General features: G+C 44.1%; 1 protein-coding gene across 6 annotated transcripts in view; it reads left to right on the plus strand.

Moving 5' to 3' along the window:
• Positions 1 to 15,617, plus strand: part of reln (reelin) — a 191,536-nt gene that overhangs the window by 174,763 nt on the left and 1,156 nt on the right. For 2 of the 6 annotated variants that reach the window (XR_013817130.1, XR_013817131.1), the window contains exons 61-64: positions 849 to 1,068; positions 1,150 to 1,347; positions 4,201 to 4,299; positions 15,157 to 15,309. Coding sequence is in view for 4 of the 6 variants with exons in the window: in XM_079824663.1 (XP_079680789.1) it covers positions 849 to 1,068; positions 1,150 to 1,347; positions 4,201 to 4,299; positions 15,248 to 15,309 (579 nt within the window). In the remaining 2 variants the exon portion in view is untranslated. The remainder of the gene's footprint in view (positions 1 to 848; positions 1,069 to 1,149; positions 1,348 to 4,200; positions 4,300 to 15,156; positions 15,310 to 15,617) is intronic. The other 4 variants (XM_079824663.1, XM_079824664.1, XM_079824661.1 and 1 more) reach the window with 2 other exon arrangements.

Consider the following 15,617-nt stretch of genomic DNA (forward strand, 5'->3'; position numbering starts at 1 on the left):
GTTAATTGGCCAGAGGAGAACTGCCCCCCCGACTGAGCCTGGTTTCTCCCAGGTTTATTTTCCTCCATTCTGCTCCTGATGGGGTTTGGGTTTCCTTGCCACTGCACTGCAAAAAATGCTTTTCTTACTTAGTATTTTCATTTTGTTTTCAGTCCAAATATCTAAAAAATCTTACATTAAGAAGCATTTACTAGACAAGCAAAAGTTTTTGTCTTGTTTTGGGGGGAAATAACTCAAAATTAAGGGAGTTTTTGCTCTAAATAAGCAAAATAATCTGCCAATGGGCTAAGCAAAATAATGTTAATTCAAACAGAAAACAAGATTATTTTGCTTATCTCATTGGCAGATTATTTTGCTTATTTAGAGCAAAAACTCCCTTATTTTTGAGTTATTTCCCCCCAAAACAAGACAAAAACTTTTGCTTGTCTAGTAAATGCTTCTTAATGTAAGATTGTTTTGATATTTGGACTGAAAACAAGACAAAAATACCAAGTAAGAAAAGCATTTTTTGCAGTGTGTTGCCTCTGGCTTGGCGTGCTCAGTTGGGGACACTAAATTTTTCAACTAAACATTGAAATAAATCTAATTAATAAACTAAATTAACCATTTAAACTAAATTACTGATCGAATTATTGATCTAAAGCCCACACTGTCACTGTATGATAATTGAAATGAACTGATGACATCAGCGTTTTCTCCAGAATGGCTGAATAAAATGATGCTGCATTATTTTCCTGTTTAACACTGTAAAGCTGCTTTGAAACAATCGACATTGTTGAAAGCGCTATATAAATAAAGTTGACTTGACGTGCAACAGAACACACAGGAACAGGTTTTGTCTTTCTCAGGTGATGACTGCTCTCTGTCCAGCAGTGAACTGCCCAGCTCTATAAAGGACAACTTTGAGTCGGGCTCAGTGTCCCAGGAGAGCTGGAGTTTGATTCAGGGTGGCGGGGTGGGCAGTGGCTGTGGTCAGCTCTCTCCTCATGCCCATGGGGACTCGCTGTACTTCAACGGCTGCAAGATGAGACAGGCCATCACCAGACCTCTGGATCTGACCCGTGCCAGGTACAGCAAAACATCGAATCAAACGACCCCTTGTAGTCTGTGCTGCAGTCCGTCACGTCCTCTCCACATCTCTCTCCTCAGTAAGATCATGTTCGTGCTGCAGATCGGCAGTGTGTCTCAGACGGAGAGCTGTAACGCTGCCCTGGATCAGGCGGACACCGTGGACCGGGCCGTGCTTCTCCAGTACAGCGTCAATAATGGAGTTAGCTGGCACGTCATTGCGCAACACCAGCCAAAAGATTTCATCAAAGCCCAGAGAGTGTCCTACAACATCCCACTGTGAGTCTGCAAACACGCCTCAGACTTCTCTAACAGTAGAGCAGGGTATTTGTCTGGTATTCGTTTGAACGTCTATTGTTGTGTCTATAGCCCGAAATTACCCGGAATAATTTGCCCCAGGAACTTTTTTCCCCCAGACCTGTTGTTGTCTGCGCTTCCATCGCGGTCTAAAGTACCCTGAAGATTAGTCCAGTGAAGTAGGACTGCGCGCGACCTTACAGTTCCCTCGTGATTTCACCAATAGAGACAGAGCGTATTTAGGCCACGCCCACGCCGGGGGGTAAACAATCCAACGCTCTCCATTGACTTTGCATTGCGTGAAGCTGCATCCTTGTCATTTCGGACTTATAACAAAAAACAGAACAATGTCTAAAAGCTGATATGTGACAAAGTGTACAGCAAACAAGCTAAAAAACGCAGAAATACGTTTTTATAAGCTGTCGACCCAAAAAAACGAGAGTTTAAGGAGACAAAAGTGGATAAAGGCAGTAAAACGTGACGCTTCAGCTGAAGAATGGGTACATTTTGGGATCCTGACACTCAGTGTGTCTCAGTGTGTGTGTGTGTGTGTGCAGTAAATATGTTGTCACTGTTAAGTCAAATATCCAAATGTCAGGTTTATATGTTATATTTCCTGTCGCTGATGATGTTCCCCTCTAGTGTGTGTAGTTCTCAGTGTAATATAACGTGTCGTCCTCTGTCTCAATGGCCTGTATCCACTTTTTTGTCCTTAAATGCTCGTTTTTTGGGTCAATAGCTTATAAAAACTTCTGGGTTTTTGGTTGTGGGTTTTGTTTAGCTTGTTTGCTGTACACTTTGTCACATATCCGCTTTTAGACATTGTTCTGTTTTTTGTTATAAGTCCGAAATGACAAGGATGCCGCTTCACACAATGCAAAGTCAATGGAAAGTGTTGGATTGTTTCCCCCCCGGTGGCGTGGCCTTCAGATTATGACGCGTGTCGCTCTGTCTCTGTGGGCGTCGGAACCATTGTATGAGGGCGGGACAAGACCCACCCACTTTTTAAAACCAACTTTTACCGTGTTTAATTCACTGCATGTCTGTTCACCTACCCCTAACCGATAAACAATTATTATTAAACACGTTAGAAGCTTTATTTACACTTTTCGATTATTTTCTTAATTTTTATTGAAAATAAATGCCTTTCCGATCTGATATGTGATGGGAAAAGGGAGTAGAGCGAGTTCAGCAAAAGGCGGATTTGAACTTCGGGTTGATTTGCGTACAAAAAGCTGCTTTACCCCTACACTACTGTCATTGTTAATGATTCAGTGTCTTCTGTAATTTTTACTGTCCCAACCAGACATTTAGTAAACAGGGTGACCAAACGTCCTGTTTTCCCAGGACATGTCCTGTTTTCAAGTCCTGTCCTGGCCCTAATATAACAATTTCTCTCCATACAGAGGGGCATTCTTTAAATGTATTGAAATTAATAAGGAATCTTTGAGTAAACTTCGAGTATCATTTGAGTATCTCATTGCCGGGCTCAGTGTCCTGGTTTTCCGCAATCAAAATATGATCACCCTAGTAAACAAGGGGAGTTATTTGCACTTAATGTAAATGGCATCTACTCCAGTCGATATTTCTGGGGGAGGACCAAACCATCGGTCATGTTTTTTTAAACTCCATTGTCGATTGAATAGCAAACAACTCTTTCTGCACGCACCGCAGACTTTTAAAAATGGTGGTTGAAATAAAATGCTGTGTGAGCTCAACCAATCAGCATGTTCAGCGCCCAAGTCCCACCCCCGAAAGTTCCTGAACTTTGAAAAAGTACTACCTCATGAGCAGGGACTTTCTGAGGGCGGAATTTTACCCAGAACTTCATTTAGAAACACACCAAGTACAACCCCAAAGTCCCTCGTTCCTGGGGAAAGTCCCTGCGGTGGAAGGCCTGTTCACACGGGACGATCTTCGCACGCGTTTATAGCCGACGTTTAACGCCTCATGACCAAACAATGGGCTGCAATGTGAGTGTGCACACCGCCGTGCAAAACGCCAGGCGTAAAAGCATCATTTAAAAAAAAAAAGAACGCCTTGGGTTCATTTTTTTTGTTTTGACGTGGCGTGTTAAAAACTGTCCGACCAATGAAATCGGCGCTTTAGTTGACGTGCGTGGAGCTGCTGAAGTTACAGTAAAACACCACTTGGTGGCGCTCAGGCACAAAACGGTCTTGCCGAGCACACACTGATACGACGGAGAGGAAGTAAGTAGACAAAGAAGAAGATGAGCTGCTAATGCTGCTTACCAGTTAGCAAAAAGTGTGTGAATGGTTTTGGCAAGCACGTAAATACTGTCTCTCTTCTTCTTCTGTGTGACAAGCGAGTGTCAGAAGCGTAAATTGGCGCAGTGCCATCTTGTATACCAGGAGCGGCATCATCTACTGAATTTGCACGTCTCAGCGCATCGCCAGTGGAAATCGCTTGGGTGTGAACACAAAGACACGCTGAAAAACGTCTCGAAAAACACTGGCGATAAGCGCGTGATATTCCTCCCGGTGTGCACAGGCCTTTATGCTGTAATGGATATGAAGAGAATGGACTCCTTTCTTAATCTGAAAGTATACTTTCCTTCTCATCTCTGATCAAGACGCGTCCTTATTGGGACATTTGAAAGCCTCTTGTGGTTATGGGCGATTATCCCTCGCCCTCTGCAAACATGTCCATCTGTGCTTCCACATCACTGTGACCCTGAGCTTCATGAGGAATCAGAAATGCTGACAAACGTCATTGCACCTTCATTCTTGCCTATTTCCAAGGACTGAGTGTTATATCATTGATTGGTGTGTGTGTTTGTGTGTGTGTGTGTGTGTGTGTGTGTGTGTGCTGTAGGGAGGCTCGTGTGAGGGGCGTACAGTTGCGATGGTGGCAGCCGCGCCATGAGGGCGCAGGTCATGATCAGTGGGCGCTGGACCATGTGGAAGTCATCCTGTGAGTACTCCTGGACAGATAAACAACACATGAACCATCCTTCACTCAGACATCAGTGTAATCTTTCAGCACAGCTCGGATAACATGATATAGAAAAGTACTTTCCTGACACTTGTGAGACAGGTGTTTTGATTTGACAGTAAATTCTCCTGTTATGCTAACAATAATGAAGTGCATTCATGATTAAAGGGAAAGTTCACCCCAAAATGAAAACTACCCCATGATTTACTCCCCCTCAAGCCATCCTAGGTGTGTATGACATTCTTCTTTCAGACAAATACAATCAGAGTTAAATTTAAAAATGTCCTTGCCCAACCCCTGAAAAACAACCCCACCCCATAATCCCAAATCAGGCAAGTCCCGTTCTCCTGGCAACCGCCAAACCCAGATGAGCTGCTCGGCCATGGAAACCCATTCCATGAAGCTCTACACACTGTTCTTGAGCTCATCTGAAGGACACAGAAGTTTGGAGGTCTGGAGCTCTTGACTCTGCAGAAAGTTGGCCACTTCTGTGACCCTAAGCATGCGCTGACCCCTCTCTGTGATTTTACATGGCCTACCACTTCGTAGGCCATGGACATTTTTTAAAGGTTTAGTTCACCCAAAAATGAAAATTGTGTCATTAAAGCTACACTATGTAACTTTTCCGTCCACTAGAGGTCGCCTGTTCAAAACAAAGGCGTAGTTTGATGACGCCACGTTTGAGTGCAGAATCTCGGGACATGTGGTCTTCAGCTCACAGCCGGTGGAAAACAGTCAGGATAGGACTGGGGCAGAAATCATGTTCATGGATGCGATTATTAACATTACTGTAGTCTGAAGCAGAGCAGGAGCGAGTGTTGTGGAGCTGAGGAACCGCTGGAGCGATTGAAGAGCGGGACTGTTATTATGGCATAGTCGCCGGCGGGACTTTTATTATGACACGGTTGCCGGCGGCACTTCCTCTTCTCCAGTGCTGAGTGTGAGGTAACGCAGCTCTGTTTATCGTATTAGATATATCTGAGTGTGTTGAAAAGGAAGTTATGACGTTCGCTCGGCGGCTGCTATGACACTTGTTCACACTGCAGTGAGAGTAAAGTGTTTCACTGAATAAAACCGGAAACCGAGGGTGACGCAGATATGACGCAATCGACAGGCGACTCCCTCACACGCATAGCTCACACGTCTCGGCTCCTTGGTTAAAATAGCACGATTTACAAATAGTTGAAAACATTTGGGATATTCTAAGTACTCAACTGAACAAAATATATAACACTGGCCTAGTGGTTTCTGGATGTTTTACTGCAAAAATCCTACATAGTTCACCTTTAATGACTGACCCTCATGTGGTTGGACACCCGTCAGACCTCCGTTCATCTTCAGACACAAATGAAGATATTTTAGTGTAAATCTGACCACTGGCTCAATGCACGGTTCACTCTCAAGACCCTTAAAAGGTACTAAAGACGTCGTTACAAAGTCCATCTCACTACAGTGGTTCTACAATAACTTTATTGAGTGACGAGAATAGTTTTTGTGCGCAAAAAATAAATAAATAACGACTTATATAGTGATGACGATTTCAAAACACAGCCTCATGAAGCTTCGAAGCGTTATGAATCGAATCATGATTCGGATCGCTTGTCAAACCGCTAAACTGCTGAATCGACTCACTGATTCATAACGCTCTGAACCGCTGAATCGACTCACTGATTCATAACGCTCTGAACCGCTGAATCGACTCACTGATTCATAACGCTCTGAACCGCTGAATCGACTCACTGATTCATAACGCTCTGAACCGCTGAATCGACTCACTGATTCATAACGCTCTGAACCGCTGAATCAACTCACTGATTCATAACGCTCTGAACCGCTGAATCGACTCACTGATTCATAACGCTCTGAACCGCTGAATCGACTCACTGATTCATAACGCTTCGAAGCTTCATGATGCCGTGTTTTGAAATCATCATCACTATATAAGTCATTATTTTGGGGTTTTTTTGCGCACAGAAACTATTCTCGTCTTCATAAAGTTATTGTAGAGCCGCTGTAGTGAGATGGACTTTGTAACTTTAGTCTTTAGTGTCTTTTAAGGGTCTTGAGAGTGTAAAGTGCATTGAGCCAATGGAGGCCTTTCTCAGCATCAGATTTACACTAAAATATCTTCATTTGTGTCTGAAGATGAACGGAGGTCTGACGGGTGTCCAACCACATGAGGCTCAGTCATTAATGACACAATTTACATTTTTGGGTGAACTAACCCTTTAATATAACTCTGATTGTATTCGTCTGAAAGAATAATGTCATACACACCTATGATGGCTTGAGGCGGAGTAAATCATGGGGTCGTTTTCATTTTTGGGTGAACTATAGTCTCTACATAAACTCATCCTACACACACACTCTCCTGTTTCTACACATATCTCAGTCCCCGTCCCTCTCACTCAAGTTCTTGCCCTCACACTGCGCTCTCTTTCTCTCTCATCACTGTCACCCCTGTGCCCTCCACTCACCCGCTCCACCTCCACCGTCCTCCACTGCTCTGCGATAACCCCTTCCTCACCTCCACCCGTCCTCCACTGCTCTGTGATAACCCCTTCCTCACCTCCACCCGTCCTCCACTGCTCTGTGATAACCCCTTCCTCACCTCCACCCGTCCTCCACTGCTCTGTGATAACCCCTTCCTCACCTCCACCCGTCCTCCACTGCTCTGCGATAACCCCTTCCTCACCTCCACCCGTCCTCCACTGCTCTGTGATAACCCCTTCCTCACCTCCACCCGTCCTCCACTGCTCTGTGATAACCCCTTCCTCACCTCCACCGTCCTCCACTGCTCTGTGATAACCCCTTCCTCACCTCCACCTGGTTTCACTCCATCATCCCCTCTGGTCCTGCTGACCAGGTCAGGCCACTTCCACCCCCACTCCTCTGTGCTAGCCAGCAGCAGCCCTGTCCTGCATCTGATAACCTTTCCTCTCTTCTGTATTTTGCTCCCTATGGCATGGCTGTAGTGTGAGGTAAGTGCTTTGCTGTTCCCAGAATGCACCACTGTTCCCTGCCTTTGGTCGTCGCTCGCCTCATGAGCTTGTCTTGTGCATCACTATAGACCTCATCACCTCACACACGTGGACGAAAATAAAGGAAACAACACATGACACAATTGTTACCTAAAGTTCATTATTACAGATGACTATATTAACATTGCTAAATTGCCAATATTTTGTCTTCTTGAAGAATATCCAACTTTATTTCGATAGTCAACTTTAGACTCTACTAACTCTGAGTAACTGTGCAACTCACTCTCATTAGAGTATTAGTAGACTGAGGTTCGGGTTAGTAGAATAAGTTGACCTGTAGTTGTAAAGTCACTGATAGTAGAATAAAGAGCAGATCAAGTCTACTAATACTCTAATGAACATGTGCAGTTACTCACAGTTAGTAGGAGTATTGAAATAAAGTGTAACCCGTAAAGCTGCTACAATTGTGTAACCACATTTCAAGAAGTACTGGAACTAATCAGAAGGTGGAAGTTGTAAAAATATACAGTACTGTGCAAAAGTTAATCATTTACTGTACTTTAAGATGCCGTTTGCTTTAGTTGCCAATAGGAAATATCAGTAATAACATGAAGCTGATAAGACTTATGCACAGTTCTGTGTGTGTGTGTGTGTGTGTGTGTTGTTTCCATTGTTGTCGTTCCCTGTATCCGAATCCGACCCTAATCTAGGGACTCTTTCCCCTACACAACTGGAGGTCAATGTCGCCTAAAATAGATCTAACATTTCATTTAGTTTTTGGTTTTAGATAATAAATGACGGACAGGTGTGTGTACAGAAACAGGTCCAGTCACTCGTACAGGTTTACTACAGCTGGAGAGTCAGGACCTGTCCTCCTTACACACACACCAAACACACAGCAACATAATGAGACACTCACTGGTCACTTTATTCGGTACACCTTTCTGATACTGTGCTTCAGAATAGGTCTAAATAATTGATTCATGAAAAATATTGGGAACAATCCCTAAAGATTCCTGTCCATGTTGACCGGATAGCCTGGACATGTATGTAGTGATTTGTCCAGTACATGTTTATAAGCACCTCTGGCACATGCCAAACATGTGTTGGGTTGAGATTTGGGGACTGTGCGGGACACTGGAGTAATTCCAGGATTAAGGCCATGAGTAGCTCACAGGTGATGAGATATTTGCATAAGCGTACAGATGTACAGGTGTGCCTATAACATGACCACTGAGTGTCTAAGAGAGAACTATGGACGAAAGTATTGGGACACCTGACCATTACTCCAACTGGGACGGTTTTGACATCGCATTCTAAATACAGAGACATTAATAAGAGTCATCCCCAATTTGCAGGAATAACAGCTTCCACTCTTCCACTCTTCCACTCTTCCACTCTTCCACTCTTCTGTTGGACGAAAAGGCCTGGCTCATAATCTCTGTCCCTGTTCCTCCCAAAGTATTTGATGGGGTTGAGGTCAGGGCTGTGTGTGAGCCAGTCAAGTTCATCCACACCAAACTCATCCAACATGCTGGAATAGAGAAGAGCATCCCCCAGAGTTCCCAGAGTTCCCAGAGTTCCCAGAGTTCCCTTCACTGGAAGACGCCAAGCCCAACCCCAGAGAAACAGCCCATACGATTATCCCTCCTCCAGCACACTTTACACCAAACCCAGTGTGTGTTTTACACCAAACCCAGTGTGTGTTTTACATCAAACCCAGTGTGTGTTTTACACCAAACCCAGTGTGTGTTTTACACCAAACCCAGTGTGTGTTTTACACCAAACCCCAGTGAGTGTTTTACACCAAACCCAGTGTGTGTTTTACACCAAACCCCAGTGTGTGTTTTACACCAAACCCAGTGTGTGTTTTACACCAAACCCAGTGTGTGTTTTACACCAAACCCAGTGTGTTTTACACCAAACCCAGTGTGTGTTTTACACCAAACCCAGTGCGTGTTTTACACCAAACCCCAGTGTGTGTTTTACACCAAACCCCAGTGTGTGTTTTACACCAAACCCAGTGTGTGTTTTACACCAAACCCCAGTGAGTGTTTTACACCAAACCTAGTGTGTGTTTTACACCAAACCTAGTGTGTGTTTTACACCAAACCCCAGTGTGTGTTTTACACCAAACCCCAGTGAGTGTTTTACACCAAACCCAGTGTGTGTTTTACACCAAACCCCAGTGTGTGTTTTACACCAAACCCCAGTGTGTGTTTTACACCAAACCCCAGTGTATGTTTTACACCAAACCCAGTGTGTGTTTTACACCAAACCCAGTGTGTTTTACACCAAACCCCAGTGAGTGTTTTACACCAAACCCCAGTGAGTGTTTTACACCAAACCCAGTGTGTTTTACACCAAACCCAGTGTGTGTTTTACACCAAACCCAGTGTGTGTTTTACACCAAACCCCAGTGTGTGTTTTACACCAAACCCAGTGTGTGTTTTACACCAAACCCAGTGTGTGTTTTACACCAAACCCAGTGTGTGTTTTACACCAAACCCAGTGTGTGTTTTACACCAAACCCAGTGTGTGTTTTACACCAAACCCCAGTGTGTGTTTTACACCAAACCCAGTGTGTGTTTTACACCAAACCCAGTGTGTGTTTTACACCAAACCCCAGTGTGTGTTTTACACCAAACCCAGTGAGTGTTTTACACCAAACCCCAGTGAGTGTTTTACACCAAACCCCAGTGTGTGTTTTACACCAAACCCCAGTGAGTGTTTTACACCAAACCCCAGTGTGTGTTTTACACCAAACCCCAGTGTGTGTTTTACACCAAACCCAGTGTGTGTTTTACACCAAACCCCAGTGTGTGTTTTACACCAAACCCAATGTGTGTTTTACACCAAACCCCAGTGTGTGTTTTACACCAAACCCCAGTGTGTGTTTTACACCAAACCCAGTGTGTGTTTTACACCAAACCCAGTGTGTGTTTTACACCAAACCCAGTGTGTGTTTTACACCAAACCCAGTGTGTGTTTTACACCAAACCCAGTGTGTGTTTTACACCAAACCCAGTGTGTGTTTTACACCAAACCCAGTGTGTGTTTTACACCAAACCCCAGTGTGTGTTTTACACCAAACCCCAGTGTGTGTTTTACACCAAACCCCAGTGTGTGTTTTACACCAAACCCAGTGTGTGTTTTACACCAAACCCAGTGTGTGTTTTACACCAAACCCCAGTGTGTGTTTTACACCAAACCCAGTGTGTGTTTTACACCAAACCCAGTGTGTGTTTTACACCAAACCCCAGTGTGTGTTTTACACCAAACCCCAGTGAGTGTTTTACACCAAACCCCAGTGTGTGTTTTACACCAAACCCAGTGTGTGTTTTACACCAAACCCCAGTGTGTGTTTTACACCAAAACCCAGTGAGTGTTTTACACCAAACCCCAGTGAGTGTTTTACACCAAACCCCAGTGTGTGTTTTACACCAAACCCCAGTGAGTGTTTTACACCAAACCCCAGTGTGTGTTTTACACCAAACCCAGTGTGTGTTTTACACCAAACCCAGTGTGTGTTTTACACCAAACCCCAGTGTGTGTTTTACACCAAACCCCAGTGAGTGTTTTACACCAAACCCCAGTGTGTGTTTTACACCAAACCCAGTGTGTGTTTTACACCAAACCCCAGTGTGTGTTTTACACCAAACCCAATGTGTGTTTTACACCAAACCCCAGTGTGTGTTTTACACCAAACCCAATGTGTGTTTTACACCAAACCCAGTGTGTGTTTTACACCAAACCCAGTGTGTGTTTTACACCAAACCCCAGTGTGTGTTTTACACCAAACCCAGTGTGTGTTTTACACCAAACCCCAGTGTGTGTTTTACACCAAACCCAATGTGTGTTTTACACCAAACCCCAGTGTGTGTTTTACACCAAACCCAGTGTGTGTTTTACACCAAACCCAGTGTGTGTTTTACACCAAACCCCAGTGAGTGTTTTACACCAAACCCCAGTGTGTGTTTTACACCAAACCCCAGTGAGTGTTTTACACCAAACCCCAGTGAGTGTTTTACACCAAACCCCAGTGTGTGTTTTACACCAAACCCCAGTGAGTGTTTTACACCAAACCCCAGTGTGTGTTTTACACCAAACCCCAGTGAGTGTTTTACACCAAACCCCAGTGTGTGTTTTACACCAAACCCCAGTGTGTGTTTTACACCAAACCCAGTGTGTGTTTTACACCAAACCCCAGTGTGTGTTTTACACCAAACCCAATGTGTGTTTTACACCAAACCCCAGTGTGTGTTTTACACCAAACCCAGTGTGTGTTTTACACCAAACCCAGTGTGTGTTTTACACCAAACCCAATGTGTGTTTTACACCAAACCCCAGTGTGTGTTTTACACCAAACCCAGTGTGTGTTTTACACCAAACCCCAGTGTGTGTTTTACACCAAACCCCAGTGAGTGTTTTACACCAAACCCCAGTGTGTGTTTTACACCAAACCCAGTGTGTGTTTTACACCAAACCCCAGTGTGTGTTTTACACCAAAACCCAGTGAGTGTTTTACACCAAACCCCAGTGAGTGTTTTACACCAAACCCCAGTGAGTGTTTTACACCAAACCCCAGTGAGTGTTTTACACCAAACCCCAGTGTGTGTTTTACACCAAACCCAGTGTGTGTTTTACACCAAACCCAGTGTGTGTTTTACACCAAACCCCAGTGTGTGTTTTACACCAAACCCCAGTGAGTGTTTTACACCAAACCCCAGTGTGTGTTTTACACCAAACCCAGTGTGTGTTTTACACCAAACCCCAGTGTGTGTTTTACACCAAACCCAATGTGTGTTTTACACCAAACCCCAGTGTGTGTTTTACACCAAACCCAATGTGTGTTTTACACCAAACCCAGTGTGTGTTTTACACCAAACCCAGTGTGTGTTTTACACCAAACCCCAGTGTGTGTTTTACACCAAACCCAGTGTGTGTTTTACACCAAACCCCAGTGTGTGTTTTACACCAAACCCAATGTGTGTTTTACACCAAACCCAGTGTGTGTTTTACACCAAACCCCAGTGAGTGTTTTACACCAAACCCCAGTGTGTGTTTTACACCAAACCCCAGTGTGTGTTTTACACCAAACCCAGTGTGTGTTTTACACCAAACCCCAGTGTGTGTTTTACACCAAACCCAATGTGTGTTTTACACCAAACCCAGTGTGTGTTTTACACCAAACCCAGTGTGTGTTTTACACCAAACCCAGTGAGTGTTTTACACCAAACCCCAGTGAGTGTTTTACACCAAACCCCAGTGAGTGTTTTACACCAAACCCCAGTGTGTGTTTTACACCAAACCCCAGTGTGTGTTTTACACCAAACCCAGTGTGTGTTTTACACCAAACCCAGTGTGTGTTTTACACCAAACCCCAGTGTGTGTTTTACACCAAACCCAGTGTGTGTTTTACACCAAACCCAGTGTGTGTTTTACACCAAACCCCAGTGAGTGTTTTACACCAAACCCCAGTGTGTGTTTTACACCAAACCCCAGTGTGTGTTTTACACCAAACCCCAGTGAGTGTTTTACACCAAACCCCAGTGTGTGTTTTACACCAAACCCCAGTGTGTGTTTTACACCAAACCCAATGTGTGTTTTACACCAAACCCAGTGTGTGTTTTACACCAAACCCCAGTGAGTGTTTTACACCAAACCCAGTGTGTGTTTTACACCAAACCCAGTGTGTGTTTTACACCAAACCCAGTGTGTGTTTTACACCAAACCCAGTGTGTGTTTTACACCAAACCCCAGTGTGTGTTTTACACCAAACCCCAGTGTGTGTTTTACACCAAACCCCAGTGTGTGTTTTACACCAAACCCAGTGTGTGTTTTACACCAAACCCAGTGTGTGTTTTACACCAAACCCAGTGTGTGTTTTACACCAAACCCCAGTGTGTGTTTTACACCAAACCCCAGTGAGTGTTTTACACCAAACCCCAGTGTGTGTTTTACACCAAACCCCAGTGTGTGTTTTACACCAAACCCCAGTGAGTGTTTTACACCAAACCCCAGTGTGTGTTTTACACCAAACCCCAGTGTGTGTTTTACACCAAACCCAATGTGTGTTTTACACCAAACCCAGTGTGTGTTTTACACCAAACCCCAGTGAGTGTTTTACACCAAACCCAGTGAGTGTTTTACACCAAACCCCAGTGAGTGTTTTACACCAAACCCCAGTGTGTGTTTTACACCAAACCCAGTGTGTGTTTTACACCAAACCCCAGTGTGTGTTTTACACCAAAACCCAGTGAGTGTTTTACACCAAACCCCAGTGAGTGTTTTACACCAAACCCCAGTGAGTGTTTTACACCAAACCCCAGTGAGTGTTTTACACCAAACCCCAGTGTGTGTTTTACACCAAACCCAGTGTGTGTTTTACACCAAACCCCAGTGTGTGTTTTACACCAAAACCCAGTGAGTGTTTTACACCAAACCCAGTGTGTGTTTTACACCAAACCCAATGTGTGTTTTACACCAAACCCAGTGTGTGTATTACACCAAACCCAGTGTGTGTTTTACACCAAACCCAGTGTGTGTTTTACACTAAACCCCAGTGAGTGTTTTACACCAAACCCAGTGTGTGTTTTACACCAATTCCAGTGTGTGTTTTACACCAAACCCAGTGTGTGTTTTACACCAAACCCAATGTGTGTTTTACACCAAACCCAGTGTGTGTATTACACCAAACCCAGTGTGTGTTTTACACCAAACCCAGTGTGTGTTTTACACTAAACCCCAGTGAGTGTTTTACACCAAACCCAGTGTGTGTTTTACACCAAACCCAGTGTGTGTTTAACACCAAACCCAGTGTGTGTTTTACACCAAACCCAGTGTGTGTTTTACACCAAACCCAGTGTGTGTTTTACACCAAACCCCAGTATGTGTTTTACACCAAACCCCAGTGTGTGTTTTACACCAAACCCAGTGTGTGTTTTACACCAAACCCAGTGTGTGTTTTACACCAAACCCAGTGTGTGTTTTACACCAAACCCAGTGTGTGTTTTACACCAAACCCAGTGTGTGTTTTACACCAAACCCAGTGAGTGTTTTACACCAAACCCAGTGTGTGTTTTACACCAAACCCAGTGTGTGTTTTACACCAAACCCAGTGTGTGTTTTACACCAAACCCAGTGTGTGTTTTACACCAAACCCAGTGTGTTTTACCAAAAAATTACTTTGCCTCCCCCTCAAGCCATCCTAGGTGTGTATGACACTCTTTTTTCAGACTAACACAATCAGAGTTATATTAATAAATGTCCTGGCTAATCCAAGCTTTATAATGACAGTGAATGACTGTCCCCAAAAAGTGCATCCATCCATTATAAACGAGCTCCACACGGCTCCAGTGGTTAATAAAGGCCTTCAGAAGCAAATCGATGGGTTTGTGTAAGAAAAATATCCATATTTAACGCATTATAAAGTAAATTATCTAGCTTCCAGCGGACCGCCTTCTGTATTTTCAAGAATTCAAGAATTGAGACGTGTGTCCCAATACTTTTGTTAAATAGGATGGACTGATGACTTGAGAAAGATGCCCTCCATTTCTGAACTGTAATGTACACAGTGATCATTCATGAGTTTAATCTCCGTCATTCTACAACTCAAGGCAACACTGATGGAATGGAAAAGACTTGCATTGCATATGAAACCTGTAGTGTACACATGTTTTACTATAATAACGAAGTTGTTTCAAGGTTATGGTGACACAAGCCTTTCAATAAATATCATTAAAATGTGATTACCGCGCTGTATTTGTTTGCATGCCCCGTAACCCGCCCCAGATTGACCGTATTTGTCCATAAGCCATTGCTAACTTGTGTGTCGTGGCTGTATCTCCACTAGTCCAGAGCCTCACAGATAAGATCCCTTTCACCGGTCCTCCACCCTCATCACAGCACCATCTCCCACCCTCCTGTCCCTTCATGCTTTGCAGACGCCCCTTCCTGTCCTGGCTGCGTTCCTGGCTCATTGGTCCCAACCTGACGGACAGAAGAGGCAATGACAGGCTAAGCAATAGCAACTCTCAGACTCTTTTCCACATTTGATTTCCATATTATTTTGTTTGTTTGGACGCTGTCTGTCCGTTTGTCTGTCTCTCCTCCTCACAACCTCTTTACGTTTGGTCTCTTTATTCTTTTTTCCATCTGTCAGTCTTTCCTCAAGCTCCAACCTCAAGCAATGTCTTCAGTCAAAGTCTGTTGATTGCAAAAACAATTGAGAGTGTAAAACGAGACGACGACAGTGTTTGAGGTTACGAGTGAACGGTCGATTTGATTCTGTAGTGCTCTGTGAATTCTTGGCTA

This window comes from Gobio gobio (genome assembly GCF_949357685.1).
Source record: "Gobio gobio genome assembly, chromosome: 9".
Taxonomy (NCBI): Eukaryota; Metazoa; Chordata; class Actinopteri; order Cypriniformes; family Gobionidae; genus Gobio; species Gobio gobio.